This window comes from Symphalangus syndactylus, chromosome 2, assembly GCF_028878055.3.
Source record: "Symphalangus syndactylus isolate Jambi chromosome 2, NHGRI_mSymSyn1-v2.1_pri, whole genome shotgun sequence".
In the NCBI taxonomy this organism is placed as follows: Eukaryota; Metazoa; Chordata; class Mammalia; order Primates; family Hylobatidae; genus Symphalangus; species Symphalangus syndactylus.
This window is the reverse complement of record NC_072424.2, coordinates 114687779-114714598: the sequence shown is the minus strand read 5'-3', so window position 1 is coordinate 114714598 and position 26820 is coordinate 114687779. Positions and strand designations below refer to the sequence as shown.

Below are 26820 nucleotides of genomic sequence, written 5' to 3'. Positions count from 1 at the left end.
AACTTGATCCCATTAGAGATACAAAGTTTAAACAGACTCATTTCCATAAAAGAAATGAAGTTATCAAGAAACTACTCCACAATAAGCACCATGCTCCACTAGTTTTGCAGAGCAATCCTACCAAGGATTCGAAGACCAAATAGCCTCAATGCTGTACAAGTTGTTCCAGAGCTTTGGAAACAAAGGAAAATTTCTTAATTCTTTTTTATGAAGCAAGTAAAACACAGACACATAAAACAAAATGAAAAAAGGAAGAAAACTGCAACTAATATCACCTTTGAATATTGATGCAAACGCTTTAAATAAAATATTAGCAAACACAATTCAACACCATGGTGAGAAAATGATACACAAAGAACATGAGAGACTTACTCCAGGAATGCAAGGTTGGTTCAATCCATTAATATAGTACATCATAGCCATATCTCTAAGAAGAAAAATCATGATTATCTCCATAAATGCTGGGAAAAAAAGCCTTCAACAAAACTTAAGATCCATTCCTGATTAAAAAAAAAAAAAAAACTCAAGAAAATAAGAATTCATGCATACTTTCTTAGTATGACAAACAAGTAAACATATGTAATTTGCATTAAAGTCAGAATCTTATTTTTAATAGAGAAACACTAAAGGCATTTGTACTCATATCAGGAATCAGACATTCTCTATAAACTAGCACTGTATTAGTGGTATTTGTGGAGGGAATTTTAAGAAAAATCAATTAGAGGCAGCAGAATTGGAAATGAAGGTGTAGAACCACCTTTATTTGCAGGTGATAAGATCATACATCTGGAAAACCCTAATGAATCAATGATCTTTACATGGCAGAGAAACAGGTACTCTCAAACATTGCTGCTGAGTATCAAAATTGGCATATTCCTTATGGATGGGAATTCTGTAATATTTAAGAAAACTACATATGTTTACCTTTTAACTCAGCAATCCCACTTCTAGGAATACCAGACATTAATTCTCTAGTAACACAAAGCTATCATTCACTGTGGCACTGTTTATTTACAAAACATTGAAAACAAGCTAAATGTCCATAGATAGGAAGGTAGCCAAATAAACTATAGCACATCCACACAATGGTGTATTATGCAGAATGAGAATGATCTCTTTGATACAGAATGATTTCCAGGATATATTTTAGTGAAAAAGGCAAAATTTAAAGGAGTATGTACCCAAAGTATCCCACTCTTTGTGTAAGAAAGGGGGAAATGAGAAAATATATATCCATCTATGTATATTAGCAAGACTAGTCACCTATAGACTATGGAACAGAATAAAACAGAAAGGCCAAGGAAATAGAAAGGGGGAAATGACACCTTTCTGAACTTTTGAAACCATGTCAATGTTTTGCCTAGACAAAATCAACAAGGATGGGAGGAAAATCCTAAAATTGAATACAAACAGAAACAAAGGAATCAAACTATGTTTCAAGTGAATAACATAACCACACTCTAACAGAGAAGAGGAGAATTAACCTAAGTAACTTCTGAATACAATATTCGAACTAAAGACAAAAAAACTCTAAGCAAGTGCTGAGCTCTAATTAGTAAGATTGTTTTTTTCAAAGGTATGGCTTTGTAATTCTGCAACTACTTTCTAAGCATTACAGGGTTTAACACGTAAGAAAATATATTGTGAATAAAGTGGAAGTCAAGAGTTACAAATTTGGAAATGGAAAATAAATCCTGTGTGGTGTGGAACTGTAACTGGATGTATAAATAGAGACACACACCCACATACACCCTTATCTAGATATACATGCACATATATACACATACACGTTAATATATCTACATTCACAAAAAATCATACACTCATGTTCATTGTTTTTTCATCTAAGCAATTAGCTTTAAGACTCATATAATTAGACCTGAAGAAATGAAATTTCCAAATTTCTAAATCTAAATTTAGAATATATTGGCTATGTGATCTATAGTGCAGGAAAGTGTTACCATAGGAACATCTATTAGAAAAGACGGCTTTTAAACAGAATAGCCAGGCTAATATTTGAAGGAAAAAATTTACTCATATATGTGACTGGATCATGAAAACAGGAAAAATATAATATTAATCCTAGTAAATATTTAAAGGTACCCATCTCAGATTATTTTCATGTTAGTAAGAGTAATCATATTGTCTTTTATAAAAGTTGCAAAGATGCAAATGTTACCTGGTATTTCACAATGAACTGTATTAAAAACCACTGTACCTTACAGTAAAATCATATGAGCAAGAGGCCAGCACAGAAGCATGAAATGGCGAAAACTACAAAAAAAAAGAAAAAAACGCTTTTTGAAGTCAGCTGCGATTATAACACTGCTTTCTATGATCATTCCATAAATATTATAATAAATTTAAGTTGAGTCAGAGCTGTCACTTAAAATTATGCTTTTTCACAGCATATATGCTATAATTTGAGGCAAAAATCTCCTGGCCTTTTAAGTATCCATCTTCAGGAAAAATATTTTTACATTCTCCAAAGAAAATTATCCCTCGAGCTTTTTAGAACTCATTTAGAATAAAATATTCCCAAAATGTTGCTATTCTAGAAAAATTAAATACAATTTCATATTGGCTATCCAAAAATGATTCTTACAGGCCAGATGCAGCAGCTCACACCTGTAACCCCAGCACTTTGGGAGGCTGAGGAGGGCAGATCACCTCAGGTCAGGAGTTCGACACCAGCCTGGCCAATATGGTGAAACCCCGTCTCTACTAAAAATACAAAAATTAGCTGGGCATGGTGGCATATGCCTGTAATCTCAGCTTCTCGGGAAGCTGAAGGAGGTGAACTGCTTTAACCCAGAAGGTGGAGGTTGCAGTGAGCCGAGATCATGCCACTGCACTCCAGCCCGGGCGACAGAGAGAGACTCTGGCTCAAAAAAACAAAAGCAAACAAAGTAACAAACAAAAATGATTCTTACAAATATAAGGGATTTAAGTACATAACAGTACAAATATATAATTATATAATTTACCAATTTTACAAATATATGATTGCTATAATCACAAGTTATCAAAATAAACATTTAAATGTTAAATAAAAACATCTTTAAGATATTTTTATGTTATTTGTATATTACAGCTAATGGAAAATGATATCAAGGATAAAAAGCAAATTTACAGACAAGTAACGTCTTCTAGATGAGTAAAAATATACTTAATAAGTTGACCTTTGCAATTATATTTCTTCAGTGTTTGTCTTACCAGCACTTTAATAGTTAAATACACATATACAACTACATTTGACCAGCGCTTAGTTTGCAAAGTACTTTCACTACATTACCTTATTTCATTCTCAGAATCACTCTGAAATATACATAGAGCATATTTTTCAACTGCTAAAACTTGTCCACATAAAATAAATTTTTATTAAAAAATAAAACAGAGCACTGTGTCTTCTATGTTGCATTGCAGCCAGTGAAACTTAAAATATTAACTTAACTAAAAATTTAGAATTTTTGGCCAGGCACAGTGACTCGGCCTGTAATCCCAGCACTTTGGAAGGCTAAGGCAGGCGGATCACTTGAGATCAGGAGTTCAAGACCAGCCTGGCCAACACTGTGAAACCTCATCTCCACTAAAAATAGAAAAAAATTAGCTGGGTATGGTGGCGCACACCTGTGGTCCCAGCTACTTAGGAGGCTGAGGCAGGAGAACTGCTTGAACCCAGGAGGCAGAGGTTGTAGTGAGCCAAGATCGTGCCTTGGTGACAGGGCAAGACTCCATCTCAAAAAAAAGAAAAAAAATTTAGAATTTTTAAAATAGTAGGGATAATGTAATTATCTTAACAAAATAATCAATAAGGTACTTTTTTACCCTTAACGTAAAAAAAAAAAAAAAAAAAAAGATGAAATCAGGAGATGTCAGTTAATAAGATGCTTTCCACAGTCATTTAGCAGAACCTGCCTAAATGAAAGCCAGGAAACTAACCTAAGTCATCTTATAACCCAGATAAATTTACTGGGACCATCATTAAAAATTTACCTCATCCTCTGCTGTTCACAGAGTAGAAAACTTTCCATATCCCAAACATCTGTGAATGGTCATGTATGTTATCATGTCAGAAAAAAGAATTAACCATCTCTTTATACCTGTTTCAACAAAGACACTCTCACTAATTAGAAACTTATAAAGAACATAATACTAAAAGTGAATTACTATAGTTAAAAAAATAATATTAAAGGAAATAACAGACTGGGGGTGAAAGAATGAGAAAAAGATCCTTATTTAACTTAAGTATTGAATGTCTACATTGCCCAAATTCATTCAATAATTATTCAAATATTTTTATCTAATTTTAGCTTTTACTATTAATTAATTGGGTAACAAAAACACATATAAAAAAGAATTAGTAACTCCAATCCCTAAACCCAGAATACTTTTTAATATATGCTTCATTGATTATATTTATATAATTTTATTCTACATATAAAAGAAAAGATAAAAACTTACTTTCACCCTCCTAATAGCATAGGTATGACCAAGAAGTTCAAACACTGGTTGCCGTACATTCCTTAAGTCCCAGCCTCTCAAACTACAGTCAACCGCCCCTGTCACCAGCAAATTCTAAAAATAATTCAGAGAAACATAAACTGTGACATCTTTGCAATTAAACAGTACACAGGCTTTCCTACTAGAAACAACATCTACTTTCTGATAATTATTTAACATGAACCCAGGAGTCATTTTTGAGAAGTTGTATAACAACTATAGACAGGAATCAACATAGACATTAATAGCAAAAAACTAATATGACTTGTGAGAAAAAGAGCTCAATATGCTTTATGTACACGATGGAACACTACACACAGCTGGAAAAGGCATAGTTCCAAATAGCATTGTGCATTTTCTAATTCACCTTTAGAAGCGGCAGTAAGTACATAGGGGATTAAAAGTTCATCTGACAAATGAGCCCAGCTTTCTCTTCAAAAGATTTTCCCTGGAATCCCAGCACCTTGGGAGGCAAAGGTGGGAGGATCACTTGAGGCCAGGAACTTGAGACCAGCATGGGCAATAAAGCAAGACCCTGTCTACCCAAAAAACTAAAAAATTAGCCAGGTGTGGTAACACACACCTGTAATTTTAGCTACTTGAGAGGCTGAGTGAGGCAGGAGGATTGTGTGAGCCCAAGAGTCAGAGGCTGCAGTGTGCTATGATCACTCTACTGTACATCAGCCTGGATGACAGAGCAAGACCCTGTCTCAAAAAATAAATAAATAAAAACTTAAAAAAGGTTTTCAAGGCTGGGTGCAGTGGTTCACTCCTGTAATCCCAGCACTTTGGGAGGCCGAGGCCGGTGGATCACTTGAGCCCAGGAGTTTGAGACCGGCCTGGGTAACAGTGAGACCTCATCTCTAAAAAACAAACAAACAAAAAGCGTTTCAACGTACTCTGAGGTTTTTCCAGGCATTAAAAGGCAAGAGGTCTGTTCATTTAGGCACATCTGAAAAAGCAAAGGCTATGAATTAAATTTTTCCATGTTCTCTAAATCTAAATTAATCATTGTTTCCAACTCTCTTGGACCAAAATTCTTAATACAATATCTAACCATATCCAAGAATGTAATCAAATAGTGGTGAGTCTCTTATCTATTCCGGCCTTACAAATTCTATCTAGAGTCCCAAGTGAACCCAGAGGTCCTGGCTGAATAGGCCAAGTGCTGGGTCCACACTCAGTCCACCCCACATAACCGAGAACAGCAACGGATTTAAGTTGGTGCAAAAGTAGTTGCAGTTTTTGCCATTGAAAGTAACGGCAAAAACTGCAACTACTTTTGGACCAACCTAACATTGTCTGACTATGTTGGGCTTTAGTTTAAGCTAATTTGAAGAAAAGTTTCAGTTATTAGAAAACAATTTTTGTAAACCACTCTTAAATGTCTATTAGCATCTTTCTTTAGAATTCCCAAACATCTAACATACAGGCCATAATTAAATTTCCAATATGAAACCTTCATTTATGAGTTTGAAACTGTAGTCATCAGCACTGAAATGTTTAGATTGAGTAATATCATTGCATATGTACTGTAGTTTAACTTATTTTACTTATTTTTATTTAAAGAACTCTGCCAATACAATGTTCTTTTAACTTTAATTAATTTAAAACTGGGAAAAAAACAAAGCATACATTTTACCTATTTGTCACAGTCAACAGACCACTTCAGGGACATAAATACAGTCATGCATCACTTAATGATGGGGATATGCTCTCAGAAATGTGGCATTAGGCAATTTCATCTTTGTGTGAACATCACAGAGTCTACTTACACAAACCTAGGTGGTACAGCCTACTACACACTCAGGCTAGATGAAACAGCCTATTGTTCCCAGGCTACAAGCCTGTCCAGCATGTTACTGTATTGAATACTGTAGGCTACAGTAATACAATGGTAAGGATTTCTGTATCTAAACATAGAAAAGGTATAGTAAAAATACAGTATGGAAGATAAAAAATGGTAGTAGGGTACTTACCATGAATGGAGCTTACAACTGGAAATTACTCTGGGTGAGTCAGTGAGTGAGTGAGTAGTGAGTGAATGGAAAGGCCTAGAACATTACTGTACACTAAATTTATTTTTTTATTTCCTTTCTTCAATAATAAATTAACCTTAGCTTACTGTAATTTTTTGCTTCATAAACTTTCTAATTTTTTTTAATTTTGTTGTTGTTGTTTTGAGATGGAGTCTTGCTGTCGCCAGGCTGGAGTGCAGTGGCGTGATCTTGGCTCACTGCATCCTCTGCCTCCCAGTTCAAGCGATTCCCCTGCCTCAGCCTTCTGAGTAGCTGGGACTACAGGCGCCTGCCACCACGCCTGGCTTTTTTTACTTTTTGACTCTTCATAATAACAAAACTTAAAACACACACACATTGTAGACCTTTACAAAAAAAAATTCTTTCTTTATATCCCTATTTTATAAGCTTTTTTCTATTTAATTTTTTTTTTTTTTTTTACTTTTTAAACTCTTTTTTAAAAACTGAGATACATATTAGTTTAGGACTACACTGAGTCAGGATTATCAATATCACTGTCTTCTACCTCCACATCTTGTCCTGCTGGAAGGTCTTTGGGGGCAATAGGAATTTTTCAGCTCCATTATATCTTATGGGACCTGTCACATATGCAATCTGTCACTGGCTGAAATGTTGTTATGCAGTGCATGACTGTAGTATATTAACACATATTTAATCCATTTCTATCTCTGATTCATATGCTCACGTGGTTAACTGAAGCTTTAAAAAAGTTGCACATGGACACTTATCTTACAGCGGCATGAAAATTGGTTAGGCTTAAAAAGGAAGATGAAACAGAAAAATTTAAAAACTGATGGACTGTCAAATTAAAAATCAAATTACAAATAGTTCAACAGCCTGACTGGCAAAGTGAAAAAGAAATAAAAGCAAAAGATGATACAAAATTGCAGGGTTAAGAGCAATAAAGAAAAAAATTACATAAATTGGAAAGGCGGCTTCCCAAAACAAACAAGTAAGGCTGCACTGTTGAACTTTGAGAATTTCTGTTTCTTATTTTGCCCGTTTTATAAGCACTTAAATCCAATTAATGCTAATGCAGGTCAGTCACAATCATTAATTAGAAAGGAAAGGGACAGAATTTAACTTAATGGTCCAGGAACACCACCAAAGTCCACATAAACAAAGATAAATAAAATTCAGAACATTTTAACATTAGGAAGGACAGCAGCTTAGGATAGAGCCATACACTATACCTCATTGTATTTACACCAGTCACAACTCAAGATTTCTGCCTGATGTGCGGGAATCACGATTCTGACTCCTGCTGCCTTCACATCCCATATTCTCAGAGTCTGATCACCTAGTAAAAAGGAAGACTTGATCATTTCCCATCACACCACTTGAATGTGCAGTGATATAATTGTTCATAATAATAAGTCAAGTAAAAATACACTGCTTTCAGTGTTAGGATATTGCCACCTTTAGACTTATTTTTTAAACCATAATAATGTATAGGAACTATTCAAATGAAGGAATACAAAAAGTGACATTGAACCGTGATAATGCTATTAGGAGGAAAATTTGAATCTCACACTGAGATAAACACAGTATTGACTAAACACACACCTGGTATGTGTTCGAGGCAGGAAAGGCCCTGAAAATTCTCGTGTTAGGAAATAAAGTGATCACTCTATACCAGTGTATTGTACTAGAAACCAACAATAGAGTAACAATTTTACTGCTAAAGGTGGGCAAAGTCTACCAAGCCAAAATGGAGAATTTTTTACTTTTCATTGTCAAGTATACTATATTTTAATGGGCCAGCTATAAGTGTATTTTTCTCCTCAAAAAAAGCTAAAAAAATTTATTTATTAATTTTTATGTATTTATTTATTTATTTTGAGACAGAGTCTCACTCTGTCGCCAGGCTGGAGTGCAGTGGCGCGATATCGGCTTACTGTAATCTCCGCCTCCCAGGTTCAAGTGATTCTCCTGCCTCAGTCTCCCAAGTAGCCAGGACTACAGGTGTGCACCACCACGCCCAGCTAATTTTTGTATTTTTAGTAGAGATGGGGTTTCGCCATGTTGGCCAGGATGATCTCAATCGCCTGACCTCGTGATCCACCCGCCTCAGCCTCCCAAAGTGCTGGGATTACAGGCGTGAGCCACAGCGCCGGGCCTATTTATTTATTTTGATATTTTTTTGAGACAGTCTTGCTCTATTGCCCAGGCTGGAGTGCGGAGGCACGGTCTCAGCTCATTGCAACTTCCACCTCCTGGGTTCAAGCTATTCTCATGCCTCAGCCCCCCAAGTAGCTGGGATTACAGATGTGTGCTACCACGCCCAGCTATTTTTTGTATTTTTAGTAGAGATGGAGTTTTGGCCAGGTGTGGTGGCTCACGCCTGTAATCCCTACCCTTCGGGAAGCCAAGGTGGGCAGATCACCTGTGGTCAGGAGTCTGAGACCAGCCTGGCCAACGTGATGAAACCCTGTCTCTACTAAACAAAAAATTAGTTGGGCGTGGGAGTGGCGGGCACCTGTAATCCCAGCTACTGGGGAAGCTAAGGCAGAAGAATCACTTGAACCTGGGAGGCAGAGGTTGTAGTGAGCCAAGATTGTGCCACTGCACTCCAACCCAGACAACAAGAGTGAAATTCTATCTCAAAAAAAAAAAAAAAAAAAAAAGAGTGAGAGAGATGGGGTTTCACCATATTGGCCAGGCTAGTCTCAAATTTCTGACCTCAGGCAATCTTCCCACCTCAGCCTCCCAAAGTACTGGGATTACAGGTGTGAGCCACGATGCCTGGCCAACAAGCTAAAAACATTTAAAGATTACACTTGTGGAAGTCAGTGTGGCGATTCCTCAGGGATCTAGAACTAGAAATACCATTTGACCCAGCCATCCCATTACTGGGTATATACCCAAAGGACTATAAATCATGCTGCTATAAAGACACATGCACACATATGTTTATTGCGGCACTATTCACAATAGCAAAGAGTTGGAACCAACCCAAATGTCCAACAACAATAGACTGGATTAAGAAAATGTGGCACATATACACCATGGAATACTATGCAGCCATAAAAAATGATGAGTTCGTGTCCTTTGTAGGGACATGGATGAAACTGGACAACATCATTCTCAGTAAACTATTGCAAGGACAAAAAACCAAACACCGCATGTTCTCACTCATAGGTGGGAATTGAACAATGAGAACTCATGGACACAGGAAGGGGAACATCACACTCTGGGGACTGTTGTGGGGTGGGGGGAGGGGGGAGGGACAGCATTAGGAGATACACCTAATGCTAAATGACGAGTTAATGGGTGCAGGAAATCAACATGGCACATGGATACGTATGTAACAAACCTGCACATTGTGCACATGTACCCTAAAACCCTAAAGTATAATAAAAAAAAAAAAATAAAGATTACACTTTGCATTATTACAAAAACAGTTTGCATTACTTAATTGCACAGACACCCAATTAAATGTTTTCCATGTTGTTTGCCTCCAGTTTTTCTAAACTATGAGGAAACAAAAGATGACAAGATGAATAAAATCCAGAATATATATACCTACCTCAAAAGTAAAATATAAACAACTGATGATGGGAGAAAACCAGTTCCATGTAATGAAAAGCATGTAGTTTCTGGCATGATAGCAGGTAGGGTCTTGAATGCCATTTTGTGATTATAGGATACATACCCTGCATAGGATATGTAATATCTCTGAGACTGATTCATTCTAAAGGAGACACAGAATGCCCAACATGCAGTGCTGTCTAAGAATTTCATCACATTTCTGTAAAGCACCTGGCATGGTCTCTAACACATGGTAGGAACTGCCAAATACGGTATATAAAAATGCTAAATTTTTAAAGTATCTATTACTTATCTACATATTTTCCTATATTCCCAATTTTAAATCATATATTGTTAAGCTAAATTTAGCTATCCTAGGCAATTTTTTCCTGGCTTCTTTGGAAGTTGCTGAAGAAAGATAAGAAATGTGTTGGCAGTAATGAAATGCAGAGGTTAAGAACAGGGCCTTTGGAGTTCCTGAGCTTGGTTCTAATCCAGCTCAATCATTTGGTGGTCACTGATGCTTAATCAAGTTACTTCGCTGATCTTCAGTTTCCTACCTACAATAAAATAACTGCCTTGTAAGGCTGAAATGAGACAAGGTAGTAGCATGAGTATGGTGCCAGATATGCAGAAAGCTCTCAATATGTGGTTTTTTTTTTAATGAGAAAAAATACCCATGATTAGAAGTTATTTCTGTCCCCCCAATAATAACAACATGAATAACGGTTAATATTTATTGAGTGCTTCCAATGTGCCACATACTGTTCTAAGCATTTTATACATGTTTTTTTCTAAAAACATCACAACTACATAAAGTAGGAATTTGGAGATATAAAAAGTAATTGTATAGTACTATACAAATGAGGAATATAGTACTATACAAATGAGGAATATAGTACTATACAAATGCAGCATATAGAGATGAAATAACTCACCCAGGATAGTAAGCAACAGAACCAGGACCTGGAACCAGAACCCAAGGAGTCTGGGTCCCCAGCATGCACACTTCACAGCTTTACAACAACACTACACTGCTGCCTCCTTGTGTTGCTGGAGGACAAACGCCATACAATCAATGTTGGCTAATTCTGGAGGAATTATTTTAATTCTTTTAATTTCCAGGCTGGAGTGCAGTGATGCGATCTCAGTTCACTGCAACCTCCACCTCCCAGACTCAAGCAATCCTCCCACCTCAGCTTGTAGCTGGGACTACAAGTGCACACCACCAAGCCCTGCTAATTTTTCTATTTTTGGCAGAGACGGGGTTTTGCCATGTTGTCCAGGCTGGTCTCCAGCTCCTGAGCTCAAGCAATCCACCTGCCTCAGCCTCCCAAAGTGCTGGGATTACAGGTGTGAGCCACTGCGTCCAGCCCTGCATTACTTTTTCTATAAATTGGAGAAAAATCTCTATTATATTTTCAATACCACTTTCCATCCTCCCTGCCCAGAGGCCACAACAGTCATGAATTTGGTCCGCAGCCCCTTAGTTTGCATTTTGGTAATACTTTTATTACATTTTCATGGATCCATAAATATGTACTACTACTGCTTTGTATGTAGGATTTTTTTTCCTTTTTTGATTTAAAAATACTGTCCTGCTACATTAAAAAAAGGTTGAAAACCACTTTGATAGATGAGAGTAACAAACATTTTTGGACCTAGCTAAGGATGGTACCTCCGTCCATAGCACCTCATTCCTTGCTCAGACCACAGGTGACAGGCCAAATGGGAGTACTTGGGATTTTTCTGAACTATACCTGAAAAATAATGTCAGTCCCTCTTCTATGGCAGAATTGACAAGTTATAAAATTCAGGACCCACTAGTGACAACATATCTCATTGTGAAAAATGAATGATGAGTTTGAAAGTACCAAAAGGAAATTGTTCAGAATTGGTACAGGTTAGAGCTTCAAATAACTCCAAGGGCCCTCATTATAATCACTGTCTGTGGTCTAGCCACCAGTCAGTAGAATCTGCTTCTAGAATGCCAAATAGCTTTGATGAAATGATCTCTCATGACTTTCTCCAGCCTTCAGTGTATAATGCAGGGTGACATGGATGTCTAGTGTTTGGCCTGCCCAGAAATACCCTTTTTCTAGGAACAGCATGTCCTTTTCTCACCAAGTGATTCTATAAAGACTTACACCTCAACACAATTGACTGACCAAAGGCAGGTCCAGGCAAGACCAACCACAGGACCTCATTCCCTGCTTTGACTACAGCTGAAAGGTCAAAGGTAGGTACTTGGGATTTTTCTGAACTATAACTGAAAAAATAATGTCTGTCCTTCTCTTATGGTAACATTTACAACTTATAAAATTCAGGAGGCCGGGCATGATGGCTTACACCTGTAATCCCAGCACTTTAAGGGGCTAAGGCAGGAGGATCGCTTGAGCCCAGGAGCTTGAGATCAGCCTGAGCAACATAGTGAGATTCCATCTCTACAAAAAATTTAAAAATTAGCCAGGCACGGTGGCACACACCTGTAGTCCCAGCTACTCCAGAGGTTGAGGTAGGAGAACTGCTTGAGTCCGGGAGGTCGAGGCTGCAGTGAGCCATGATCGCACCACTGCACTCCACCCTGGGTGACAGAACAAGACCCTGTCTCAAAAATGTAAAAATATGGCCAGGCACAGTGGCTCATGCCTGTCATTCCAGCACTTTGGGAGGCTAAAGCAGGTGGATCACTTGAGGCCAGGCGTTTGAGACCCAGCCTGGCCAACATGGCAAAACCCTGTCTCTACTAAAAATACAAAATAAATTTTTTTATTTTAGCCAGGCATGGTGGCGCATGCCTGTAATCCCAGCTACTCAAGCCAGGCATGGTGGCGCACGCCTGTAATCCCAGCTACTCAAGACGCTGGGGCATAAGAATTACTTGAATCCCAGAGATGGAGGTTGCAGTGAGCTGAGATTACACCCCTGAACTCCAGCCTGGGCAATGGAGCGAGATTCTGTCTCAAAAAAAAAAAAAAAACAAAACTATATATATATATATATATATATATAAAATAGATACAGAAAAAAATATATATATATCTTTGATGAAATGATCTCTCGTGACCTTCTCCAGCCTTCAGTGTATAATGCAGGGTGATGTGGATGTCACGCTGCATTATATACTGTGTATATATATATATATATATATATATAAACATAGTGAATTTATATATATTTATTTATATATATATATATATAAATCTCAGGAGCCACTAGTGGCCATGTGTCTCACTGTGTGGAGAAAGCCAGTCCGCAGAGTCAAGTCAACAAGTAGAGAAAAGTCCAGATGAGAAACAGAACATGTCCTGGGGCCTTTCAAACAGCCCTTCCCTTTCTGGAGTATGCTTTTTAATAAATTTCACAAAGATCTAACATAGTCCCAGTTCTATCACTTGTAGGCAAAGGAAATCACTCATTATCATAAGGGAGCGAAGGGTATTCTCCTGAAGCTTCAGTCTCCTGAAACTAGCTCCAAAGAAAACCATTTGATTAAGCACAAGGCTTCCATTAAAACATACAAAATGCCTAAATAATATATACTAACTTTCAGGAATTTATATCTATATTATACTAGGTTAAAAGTATAAATTCTGCTATAGCTATAGCATTGTCTCAAGATCAATGAGCTTGGGTTCACCCTAATAAGATATGAGTATGTAAATTGACTTAAAGTACCAAAACAAGCCAGGTATGGTGGCTCACACTTGTAATCCTAGCACTTTGGAAGGTCAAGGCAGGCAGGTCGTTTGAGTTTAAGAGTTCCAGACCAGCCTGGGCAACCATGAAATCCTGTCTCTACAGAAAATACAAAAATTAGTCGGGCTTGGTAGCATGCACCTATAGTCCCAGCTACTCAGGAGGCTGAGGTGGGAGGACTGCTTGAGCCTAGGAAGCAGAGGCTGCAATGAGCCAAGATTGTGCTGCTGCACTCCAGCCTGGGTGATAGAGCCAGACTCCGTCTCAAAAAATAAAAATTAAAAAATTAATAAGTACCAAAACATTACAATGAATGCAGACTAGGAGATTAAGAACCATCATTGTAGCAATAACATGGATGAGTCTCACAAGACATAATGAAAAAAGCCAGTAACAAAGGTATGAAAATGGGCAACATTAATCCATGCTATTGGAAGGCCACACCGTGGTCACCTGGGGTGGGGGGTGGTGAGAAGTGACTATAAGGATGGGAGGAGGCCCTCTGGGAACGTTCTGTTTCTTCACCTGGGTGGCAGTTACAAGGATGTGTTCATTGTGAGAATTCACCAAATTGTATACTAAGATTATGCACTGTTCAATATGTGTATTATACTTCAATAAAAGATTAAAAAACACAATAACAAAGGTTGGGAGGTTTTGTTCCACATCACCACTTTCTTTCTTTTTTTTTTTATTATACTTTAAGTTTTAGGGTACATGTGCACAACGTGCAGGTTTGTTACGTATGTATACATGCGCCATGCTGGTGTGCTGCACCCATTAACTCATCATTTACCATTAGGTATATCTCCAAATACTATCCCTCCCGCCTTCCCCCACCCCACAACAGGCCCTGGCGTGTGATGTTCCCCTTCCTGTGTCCATGTGTTCTCATTGTTCAATTCATACCACCACTTTCACACAATATTAAAAAAAAAAGCCATGGCTTGAGCTGTCCCCTCTTGCAGTTAATTTAATGGGCACAAAAATGTGAAGACTGCTGGGCAGGAGCTGAGAATTCCACTTCCTTGACAGCAACTCCTGATGTAAGCATTTGGCACTTTGTCCTTGCCATTTTGTTTTCCAGGTAGGAAACAGACCTAATGACCAAATGGTACAATGACTCATTCAGCTCTTTCAGCTGCCAGGACATCTGTATTTATGTTGTTTTTTCAATTGAATTTTCTAGACAACTGGCCTTTCATTGACAGGCAGACATTTATCAGGGCCCGGTGATGGTGCCATAGACTCACCTGAATTGCCAGCTTCTCTTATCAATTGCAGACCTGACACTGACAGAACCAGTGAATTTTTTTTTCTTTTTTTTTTTTTTCTGAGACAGAGTCTAACTCTGTCACCCAGGCTGGAGTATAGTGGCTCACTACAACCTCTGCCTCCAGGGTTCAAGCGATTCTCCTGCCTCAGCCTCCCGGTAGCTGGGATTACAGGCACCCGCCATCATGCCTGGCTAATTTTTTTGAGTTTTTAGTAGAGATGGGGTCTCACCATGTTGGTCAGGCTGGTCTCAAACTCCTGACCTCAAGTGATCCGCTCACCTTGGCCTCCCTAAGTGCTGGGATTACAGATGTGAGCCCTGTGCCTGGCCAGAACCAGTGAATTTAAATGTACAATATGGGCGAGGAAGTGCTGGCTGTTACTATGTCTAATTTCAAATTGCAGCAGGTACGAGGAAGTTGCATAAGGAGAATGAGTGTAAACATAAAGTCTAAAACTGGGACGTGAACTGAGTAGCAAAAGGGGACTTTGGGGCCAATATAATATAACTTAACCGAAACGCCTTGTGCCTCTTGGATGTAATATGACTTTTTCTTACAGTAGAATGAGGTTTGCTTTAACTACTGGATCCCACACATTCAGGCATGGTTATGACTTATGCAACTAGATGGAGTCTGTGACAGCAATAATTTAGTTTTCATGATTCCAAAGATAATTTACTTCATATTAATCCTCTTCATAAAAAGAGCTCAAATATTCTTCCCTTCTATCTCATATAATTTAGAAATATGATTTCTGTACTAAGACAACTATCATGAATTAGGCAAAATGCAATGTCTTTAGGCAACTCTGCTATGGAAGGTAAATCTAGATCTATTGGTAGTTCTCTAAAAACTTCCCCCATTTTGGCCTGTCTTAGCTTAGCTAATGATAAGTAATTTGATAAACTATACAACTTTGAAGGTGACTAAATTCTTGGAGCAAACTAAATGCTACGTTCTTAAAATATAAATTGTTGTAATCTGTTGAAAGATATACTTAACTGTATGTGTGCAACAGGATTAGACATAAAAATACATCTTGACTGCCTATCACATAAGCTTCCACTATGAAAAACAAGTATTTTACAACTATGGGTTCCACACTACAAACTTTGCAGTTGGGATTATTTTATGCAAAGATTATGTTATGTTTTATAACAAGCACTCGTCTGCAAGCAAGAAGACAAAGCAAGAGAATTAATAAAGATAAACTCACTAGCAAAACAGAAAAAACTAAGCAGTTCTCCAACTAAAGCAACCAATTCTCTGAATTCAGCACTGAAACCATTCTGTAGATTTTTTTAAAAAGAGTTGAGTATATTCCTTTGAAAACAGACATGCAATTCCCATTACCTCAAATAGAACTAAGCTGTCAATTTGGCATCTCAAACAGAGCTATTCCATAGACTAGTACAGTGCTTCCCAAATTGGGCTGCTCACTAGATTCAGCTGGGATTTAAAAATATATCTCCCAGGGGTATTCTGCCTTTTTATTCAGCAAGACTTAAGATGAAGCCCACAATTCTGCTGCTGTTTTTTAATGCTCTCCTAATGGTTCTGATGATTAGCCAGATTCTAGAATCACTGGACTAGTATGTTACTATACAACCATGCATTCCAGAGTCTACCTAGAGCAAATTACTCTAGAGCTCTAAGAGTTTTAGCTCTTAGATAAGCACTAACTGTCCACTGTTAACAGCACATATACACTGCAAAGGCCATTCTGATGGTCCTCAAATATGCTCTGTTCTCTTGACATTCCAACTTTTGCCTCCCACTTCCCATTTCCTCTTACTTGTTCATAAGGCAGCAGCTTAGACTATTACTTCAGGGAAGTGACCTGACCAGCCAACCCTGACAAGCTCAGGAATCCATTTATACATTTCCACAGAATTCTGGGCACACGTGTTAACAATAACAGGTAACACTTAAGGTCGGGTGCAGTGGCTCATGCCTGTAATCCCAGCACTTTGGGAGGCTGAGGCGGGAGGATTGCTCGAGCCCAGGAGTTCTAGACCAGCCTGGGCAACACGGTGAAACCCTGTCTCTACCAAAAATACAAAAATTAGCTGGGTGGTGACACACGCCTGTGGTCCTAGCTAGTAGGCTGAGGTGGGAGGATTGTTTGAGCCTGCGAGGCAGAGGTTTCAGTGAGCTAAGATGGCACCACTGCATTCCAGCCAGGGCAACAGGTCTCAAAAAAAAAAAAAAAAAAAAAAAGAGGTAATGCTCACAGAGCTTTTACTCTGCCAGTCACTGTTCTAACTAAGCCCTTTATGCACATTAGCTACTTAATCCTCCTCAGAACTCCGTGATGTGGATACCATTATCACCCGGATTTTAGAAATGAGGAATGAGGAGACAGAGGTTAAATGGCATGACCAAAGAAAGTCCCCTAACAGCAGGAAAGTAGAACTTGATCTGAAGCAGTCCAGCTCCAGAATCCTTGTTCCTGACCACTGTGCTATATTACCTCTCCTTAAAGAACTTCACAGTCTTCATCACTAGCTGCTTCTAGATTTTGTCTTAGCATTCCTCTTTCTTACTGGACTATATGCTCTAGGAGGGCAGGAACTCCATCTGTTGTCTTCCTCACTGAATCTCCAGTAAATGATGGACATTCAATAAATATCTGACTGACTCACTGGCAGCGTCATTCTCAACAATCAAAATGAACTCAGATATGTTTTAAAAATTTGAATAAGATGGTTACTCCCATATCTTATATAACAACAATCAAAAATATTTTCATGTTTGGCTATGTAAGGCATTCGGCTATGTAAAAGAATACACAAGTGTTATAGGAAATGTATGAAAACAAGAGAAGCAAAGAAGATCTAAGCACTGCATTTGCTTACAAGCGCATGGTACACAGCTCAGTAAGTAAATGTTCTTGTCTCTGAAATGGCTAAGGCATAGTGAGAGTTTTGCAACTTGCCTTGACTTTTTACTATACCCCAACTCCTTCCAATATTTTTGCAGAGTGGAAGAAGAACTTTGAATCTTTCAAAAAGTACTAAGTAGACTAATATTTGTAAATCACCACAAAGGATTATTTCAGGAAAACGGCAAATGTTTGAAAAATCAATCTCCGATGAGTTCCCCAAGTCATAAAAATTGGCAGAAAACAGCTTTACTGTATCCATTTCACAAGGAAAGTTTTTGAAGAACATATTTTAGAACTTACAGGTCCAGTACTTGATTTTCATCAAATCTCCTCTGATTTATCTGAAGCCTTAGATGTGCCGCCAATTTAGTGAATACTGGCCCCTTAGACTCCGTCCACCTACTTTCACCTAATCTGGATTCACTCTTTCCATCCTCAATCCACATTGTTTGGATAACACCCTCTCTCATTTTCCATTCCCAACTACAGGGACTAACCAAGCCTAAGCCAATCAAAATATTATATCCCCCTCACCCACACACAGTGATTAGTTCAGGAACATCCACGAGAACCCATCAGAGCCCATGACAGAAAATGAAACAGTCTGGATGTCTGAAAGGAATCTTTCACTTTTTCCTACTGGACAGAAATCAGAAAGGATGTAGGGGTTGGAGCTACTACCATCTTGCCATCATGTGGCGCCTGATACCCTGATTCTGAAACCAACACAACAGAAGACAGGGCCCTACATCCAACCATGCCTATAAAGCCAGATTTAATTCTGAACTTTTCACTTATGTGAGCAAGTAAGTTATCTTCTTCCTTAAAGCACTTTGGGTCAGAATTTTTTTTTTTTTTTTTTTACTTTCAACCAAAGAAGTCCTGGCTGATATGACCAAGATTTATATTAATTTCTAACACAACATATGAAGGTAATGTAATGAAACAGGGGTCTTCTACAGAAGCAAACAGTCATTCTGTTGATAAAAGATCACTTTTCTACTATCCACTTACACTATACAGATAGTTTGAAAAGTGAAGTGTTGTGATTATAGTAACGCTCTACAAACAATTCATCTTCTGTTATTCAGTCTCATACAGTGCATATTCTACAACACTACACAGAGTCAATGCTATGTATTCCATGCTACACAAAGACCAATGTAAAAAGGTGTGTGTGACTCAGCTCAAATGAAGGGCTAATACACACAATTCTGACTGACATCTAAAAAACGCAGCTGTATTAGTTTGTGATTTTGTCACTATCAGATTTATATTTGGTCATACACATAAAGAGAACAATGATTAAAAACAAATCAACACCCTCTTTCCACTTTGCCAACTGGATGTATGTCTTTACCGGTCATTCCAGTGGGGCAAACGACATATCCTTTTTAAAACTCAGGCAAACTGGGTGTTTGTCATGGTCATGTATCCTGTCAGACAAAACAAACTGAAAACAAACAAAAAATGCCCAAATCAAGGCAAATTTAGAACCTTAAATAGGCCGGGCACGGTGGCTCGACCCTATAATCCTAGCACTTTGGGAGGCCAAGGCGGGTGGATCACCTGAGGTCAGGAGTTCAAGACCAGCCTGGCCAACAAGGCAAAAGCCCGGCTCTACTAAAAGTACAAAAATTAGCCAGACATAGTGGCACGTGCCTGTAATCCCAGCTACTCAGGAGGATGAGGCATGAGAATCGCTTGAAGGTGGGAGGCAGAAGTTGCAGTGAGCTGAGATTGCACCATTGCACTCCAGCCTGGGGGATAGAGACTCCGTCTCAAAAAAAAAAAGAAAAAGAAAAGAACCTTGAATAATAACAAACATCAACAAGATTATATAAAATAGAAAGGTAAGGAATTTTTTTAAGACCTATCAATTGTTCAAGGAATTGTATTTACTAATACTTTTCCAACTATACAAAATTATATTCTCATTATTAATTTTAGTTTACTATGTATGTTGCCAATTAGAGCTCCCGGCAGATAAGTCTTCACTGTTTCACTAGAAGAGAAGCATGCTTCAGTCCTTTTTTTTTCTTTTCTTTTTTTTTTTTTTTTTTTTGAGACAGTCTTGCTCTGTTGCCCAGGCTGGAGTACGGTGGTGCTATCTGAGGTCACTGCAATCTCCACTTCCCGTGTTCAAGTGATTCTCCTGCCTCAGCCTCCCAAGTAGCTGGGATTACAGGTGTGTGCCACCATGCCCGGCTAATTTTTGTATTTTTGTAGAGACAGGTTTCACCATGTTGGTTAGCCAGGCTGGTCTCAAACTCCTGTTCTCAAGTGATCCATCTGCCTCAGCCTCCCAAAGTGCTGGGATTACAGATGTGAGCCACCATGCCTGGCCTCAGTTCATTTTTGAGGTGGATCTATTCTACACCACTAATTCAATCTAGAGTTTGAAATGACTCCTTTGAAACTGTAGGATATAAGGCCAAAAGGCATCCCTCCCCTAAGAAAATAATGCTAATGTCAATCTAATTCACATCCTTACAAGAACTTTAATTTGACTTGGACTAATACTCTCTGTGGCAGAATCTTTCACCAACGGTAAAATTAGAAAGTGGTAAAATTATAAACCAGTAAACTGAACTGTGGTCAACTTACAGATCCGATTCACTATAAGCGCAAAACTCATTACCATTTATACTAAATTAAAAACACTGGCCAGGCGCAGTAGCTCACACCTGTAATCCCAACACTTTGGGAGGCCAAGGCGGGTCGATCACCTGAGGTCAGGAGTTCGAGACCAGCATGGCCAACATGGTGAAACCCCATCTCTACTAAAAATACAAAAATTAGCTGGGTGTGATGGCGCACGCCTGTACTCAGAAGGCTGAGGCAGGAGAATTGCTTGAACCTGGGAGGCGGAGGTTGCAGTGAGCCAAGATTGTACCACTGCACTCCAGCCTGGGCGACAGAGCTAGACTCTGACTCAGTAACAATAATAAAAACATAAAAGATGATTAACTCAAGTTATATATGTAAATGAAAGCGTTAATTGGTTCAAATTAAATATATTAATATTGCTACCACTGACTTAATACACACTCAGACTTATGGTTAACTATGTTACAGAAGGATAAAAGACCAAAGAAGGAGTTCAGGCTTGGAAAAGGCAACATAAGAAGAAAAAATACATTACTGGTCCCATTCCAAAAGACTTCATATATTAGAAAAGATTTAATTCAGATTATGGACAAAAAAAGCTATGACTTAGCTTAAAAATTCAAAAAATAATAGTTTATAACCTTATAAGTTGACAGTGTGTACCGCTCATCATTCTAGAAAAGAAAGCTATTAATTTTTATCAGAGAACAAAAACATTTTTTCTTAAATTAACTATGCCTCTATACATAGGCATTACTAGTATTCATTCTTAGGATCTCAAAAAATTACATAATCTTTCACCTCAATCATGCTCCCTGTAAAAAGAAAGTTGTATAATCTAAATGGATATACTTGTCTGTATATAATTTACCTGAAGGTTTCCATTTCTGAGTATTTTCAACCTAATAGTACTTTCACAATTTAGGATGGTTTGGTCAGTTTTTACTTTCAAAATTAAAAATAATGAAATAATGGGAAAAAAGTGTGTGATATTATATTTCCTAAGAAAGCCAATCAACATAATTCAACAACTCAGGGCACTGGTATAGTTTATTAGCAAGAAAGGAACAATTATCCTACCTATTGTCTATCTTTGGATGCTGCATAACTGAAAGAGGAGACACTATTAGGAGCACCACTTCCTCCTCTAGCTAATGCCTTCTGTCCTCTACTAAACAGCCAACTGCACAAAAGAGTTTCCACTTCTTTCTCTCTCCTTGAGGATTTATGCCAGAGGTCAGCAAACATTTTCTGTCAAGGGCCACAGGCGGTAAATATTTTTGGCTTTGAGGACCTTTCAGTCTCTCTCACAACTACTCAACTCCACCACTGTAGTGTGAAAGCAACCATAAACAATATGTTAATAAACGCGCATAGCCGTACCCCAATGAAACTATTTACAAAAACCATCAGTTTTGATCTGAGGGCAGTAGTTTACCAACTTGTGCTCTATTCCAAGGTTTCTTTGACTTAGTCTTTCCTAGGTGCTCTGATTTACTGCAATGGCTTTAGTTACCAATTCTAAGCCAAGGATACAATTTTTATTCATGAGGCCAGAGTTCTCAGCTCCAAGCTCAACCTGCTCATTGACAAGCAGATGCGTGTCTCACAGGTTCTGAAACAGTGTTCTAAAACAAAACTCAAGACCTTCTCTTTCAAACATGTATCATATCTCAGTTATAACATTACCATCCATGAATTTGTCCTTGCCAGAAATCTAGGAATTATTCTTTAGGAGTTGGAATTATTGAAAAGTAATCTGAACCACAGCTAACTCTTGTCAAGAGGTTGATGAAGTAAAGTCCTAAACATGGAAAGGAATAATCGGTAACAGCCACTGCAAAAACATGCCAAATTGTAAAGCCCATCCAGGCTAGGAAGAAACTGCATCAACTAACGAGCAAAATAACCAGCTAACATCATAATGACAGGATCAAATTCACACATAACAATATTAACCTTAAATGTAAATGGGCTAAATGCTCCAATTAAAAGACACAGACTGGCAAATTGGATAAAGAGTCAAGACCCATCAGTGGGCTGTATTCAGGAGACCCACTTCACGTGCAGAGACACATAAAGGCTCAAAACAAAGGGATGGAGGAAGATCTACCAAGCAAATGGAAAACAAAAAAAAGCAGGGGTTGCAATCCTAGTCTCTGATAAAACAGACTTTAAACCAACAAAGATCAGAAGAGACAAAGAAGGCCATTACATAATGGTAAAGGGATCAATTCAACAAGAAGAGCTAACTGTCCTAAATATATATGCACCCAATACAGGAGCACCCAGATTCATAAAGCAAGTCCTGAGTGACCTACAAAGAGACTTAGACTCCCACACAATAATAATGGGAGACTTTAACACCCCACTGTCAACATTAGACAGATCAATGAGACAGAAAGTTAACAAGGATATCCAGGAATTAAACTCAGCTCTGCACCAAGCGGACCTAACAGACATCTACAGAACTCTCCACCCCAGATCAACAGAATATACATTCTTCTCAGCACCACATCGCACTTATTCTAAAACTGACCACATACTTGGAAGTAAAGCATGCCTCAGCAAATGTAAAAGAACAGAAATTATAACAAACTGTCTCCCCAACCACAGTGCAATCAAACTAGAACTCAGGATTAAGAAACTCACTCAAAACCGCAGAGCTACACGGAAACTGAACAACCTGCTCCTGAATGACTACTAGGTACATAACGAAATGAAGGCAGAAATAAAGATGTTCTTCGAAACCAATGAGAACAAAGACACAACATACCAGCATCTCTGGGACACATTTAAAGCAGTGTGTAGAGGGAAATTTATAGCACTAAATGCCCACAAGAGAAAGAAGGAAAGATCTAAAATTGACACCCTAATATCACAATTAAAAGAACTAGAGAAGCAAGAGCAAACACATTGAAAAGCTAGCAGAAGGCAAGAAATAACTAAGATCAGAGCAGAACTGAAGGAGATAGAGACACAAAAACCCTTCAAAAAATCAATGAATCGAGGAGCTGGTTTTTTGAAAAGATCAACAAAATTGATAGACCGCTAGCAAGACTAATAAAGAAGAAAAGGGAGAAGAAAAAGAAGACGCAATAAAAAATGATAAAGGGGATATCACCACTGATCCCACAGAAATAAAAACTACCATCAGAGAATACTATAAACACCTCTATGCAAATAAACTAGAAAATCTAGAAGAAATGGATAAATTCCTCGACACATACACCCACCCAAGACTAAACCAGGAAGAAGCTGAATCCCTGAATAGACCAATAACAGGCTCTGAAATTCAGGGAATAATTACTAGCCTACCAACCAAAAAAAGTCCAGAACCAGACGGATTCACAGCCGAATTCTACCAGAGGTACAAAGAGGAGCTGGTACCATTCCTTCTGAAACTATTCCAATCAATAGAACAAGACGGAATCCTCCCTAACTCATTTTATGAGGCCAGCAGCATACTGATACCAAAGCCTGGTAGAGACACAACAAAAAAAAGAGAATTTTAGACCAATATCCCTGATGAACATCAATGCAAAAATCCTCAGTAAAATACTGGCAAACTGAATCCAGCAGCACATCAGAAAGCTTATCCACCATGATCAAGTGGGCGTCATCCCTGGGATACAAGGTTGGTTCAACATATGCAAATCAATAAATGTAATCCATCATATAAACAGAACCAAAGACAAAAACCACATGATTATCTCAATAGATGCAGAAAAGGCCTTCAACCAAATTGAACAGCCTTCATGCTAAAAACTCTCAATAAATTAGGTATTGATGGGACATATCTCAAAATAATAAGAGCTATTTATGACAAACCCACAGCCAATATCATAATATTTACTGAATGGGTAAAAACTGGAAGCATTCCCTTTGAAAACTGGCAAAAGACAGGGATGCCCTCTCTCACTACTCCTATTCAACATAGTGTTGGAAGTTCTGGCTAGGGCAATTAGGCAGGAGAAAGAAATAAAGCGTATTCAATTAGGAAAAGAGGAAGTCAAATTGTCCCTGTTTGCAGATGACATGATTGTATATTTAGAAAACCCCACTGTCTCAGCCCAAAATCTCAAGTTGATAAGCAGCTTCAGCAAAGTCTCAGGATACAAAATCAATGTGCAAGAATCACAAGCATTCCTATACACCAATAACAGACAAACAGAGGCCAAATCATGAGTGAACTCCCATTCACAATTGCTTCAAAGAGAATAAAATACCTAGGAATCCAACTTACAAGGGATGTGAAGGACCTCTTCAAGGAGAACTACAAACCACTCCTCAACGAAATAAAAGAGGACACAAACAAATGGAAAAACACTCTATGCTTATGGATAGGAAGAATTAATATCATGAAAATGGCCATACTGCCCAAGTTAATTTATAGATTCAATGCCATCCCCATCAAGCTACCAATGACTTTCTTCACAGAATTGGAAAAAACTACTTTAAAGTTCATATGGAACCAAAAAAGAGCCCACATTGCCAAGACAATCCTAAGCCAAAAGAACAAAGCTGGAGGCATCACGCTACCTGACTTCAAACTATACTACAAGGCTACAGTAATCAAAACAGCATGGTACTGGTACCAAAACTGAGATATAGACCAATGGAACAGAACAGCGCCTTCAGAAATAATACCACACATCTGCAACCATCTGATCTTTGACAAACCTGACAAAAGCAAGAAATGGGGAAAGGATTCCCTATTTAATAAATGGTGCTGGGAAAACTGGCTAGCCATATGTAGAAAGCTGAAACTGGATCCCTTCCTTACACCTTATATAAAAATTAATTCAAGATGGATTAAAGACTTAAATGTTAGACCTAAAACCATAAAAACCCTAGAAGAATACCTAGGCAACACCATTCAGGACATGGGCATGGGCAAGGACTTCATGTCTAAAACACCAAAAGCAATGGCAACAAAAGCCAAAATTGACAAATGGGATCTAATTAAACTAAAGAGCTTCTGCACAGCAAAAGAAACTACCATCAGAGTGAACAGGCAACCTACAGAATGGGAGAAAATTTTTGGAATCTACTTATCTGACAGAAGGCTAATATCCAGAATCTACAAAGAACTTATACAAATTTACAAGAAAAAATCAAACAACTCCATCAAAAAGTGGGTGGAGGATATGAACAGACACTTCTCAAAAGAAGACATTTATGCAGCCAACAGACACATGAAAAAATGCTCATCATCACTGGTCATCAGAGAAATGCAAATCAAAACCAGAATGAGATACCATCTCACATCAGTCAGAATGGTGATCATTAAAAAGTCAGGAAACAACAGGTGCTGGAGAGGATGTGGATAAATAGGAACACCTTTATACTGTTGGTGGGACTGTAAACCAGTTCAACCATTGTGGAAGACAGTGTGGCGATTCCTCAAGGATCTAGAATTAGAAATACCATTTGACCCAGCCATCCCATTACTGGGGATATACCCAAAGATTATAAATCATGCTGCTATAAAGACACATGCACATGTATGTTTATTGCGGCACTATTCACAATAACAAAGACTTGGAACCAATCCAAATGTTGAACAATGATAGACTGGATCAAGAAAATGTGGCACATATACACCATGGAATACTATGCAGCCATAAAAAAGGATGAGTTCATGTGCTTTGTAGGGACATGGACAAAGCTGGAAACCATCATTCTGAGCAAACTATTCCAAGGACAGAAAACCAAACACCGCATGTTCTCACTCATAGGTGGGAACTGAACAATGAGAACACTTGGACACAGGATGGGGAACATCACACACCGGGGCCTGTTGTGGGGTGGGGCAAGTGGGGAGAGATAGCATTAGGAGATATATCCAATGTAAATGATGAGTTAATGGGTGCAGCACACCAACATGGCACATGTACACATATGTAACAAACCTGCACGTTGTGCACATGTACCCTAGAACTTAAAGTATAATAATAAAAAAAAAATAATAAAAATAAAAAAAGAAGTAAAGTCTTAAGAGCACAAAAGAATAGTAATATTCTCCTGTTTTCTCTCTGAAGCTAAGGTACACAGCGCCACCTAATGGTAAAAACAAGGCCACCATTCACTACAAGTAAGGCTTTTGGTAAATATACAATAATTTACCTGAGGCTGAAGCAAAACAACCAGGGATGTGGGGAGACCAGATTGTGCTATAAATAATACTTTCATGGCCTCTAAAGGTGCACAGAGACTTTCCAACAGTTGGATCCCACTACAAATAAATGAATAGATCAATTACTCAAGAGGG

The 26820-nt window shown here is 38.2% G+C and overlaps 1 protein-coding gene and 1 non-coding gene across 10 annotated transcripts in view; one reads left to right on the top strand and one right to left on the bottom strand.

Annotated features, from left to right (window-relative positions):
* PEX7 (peroxisomal biogenesis factor 7) overlaps positions 1–26820 on the bottom strand; it is a 93718-nt gene that overhangs the window by 42056 nt on the left and 24842 nt on the right. For 5 of the 9 annotated variants that reach the window (XM_063622372.1, XM_063622368.1, XM_055265131.2 and 2 more), the window contains exons 5-8: positions 26676–26784; positions 7736–7842; positions 4465–4578; positions 2219–2274 (exon numbers count right to left, since the gene is read on the bottom strand). In XM_063622372.1, coding sequence (XP_063478442.1) covers positions 2219–2274; positions 4465–4578; positions 7736–7842; positions 26676–26784 — 386 coding nt within the window. Of the gene's footprint in view, positions 1–372; positions 428–2218; positions 2275–3627; positions 3739–4464; positions 4579–7735; positions 7843–26675; positions 26785–26820 lie in introns of those variants that run through there. The other 4 variants (XR_010116859.1, XR_010116858.1, XR_010116860.1 and 1 more) reach the window with 2 other exon arrangements.
* Positions 19257–19390, top strand: LOC129478171 (small nucleolar RNA SNORA27). Its single transcript, XR_008656325.1, has one exon. It is a non-coding gene; the product is annotated as a small nucleolar RNA SNORA27 (small nucleolar RNA).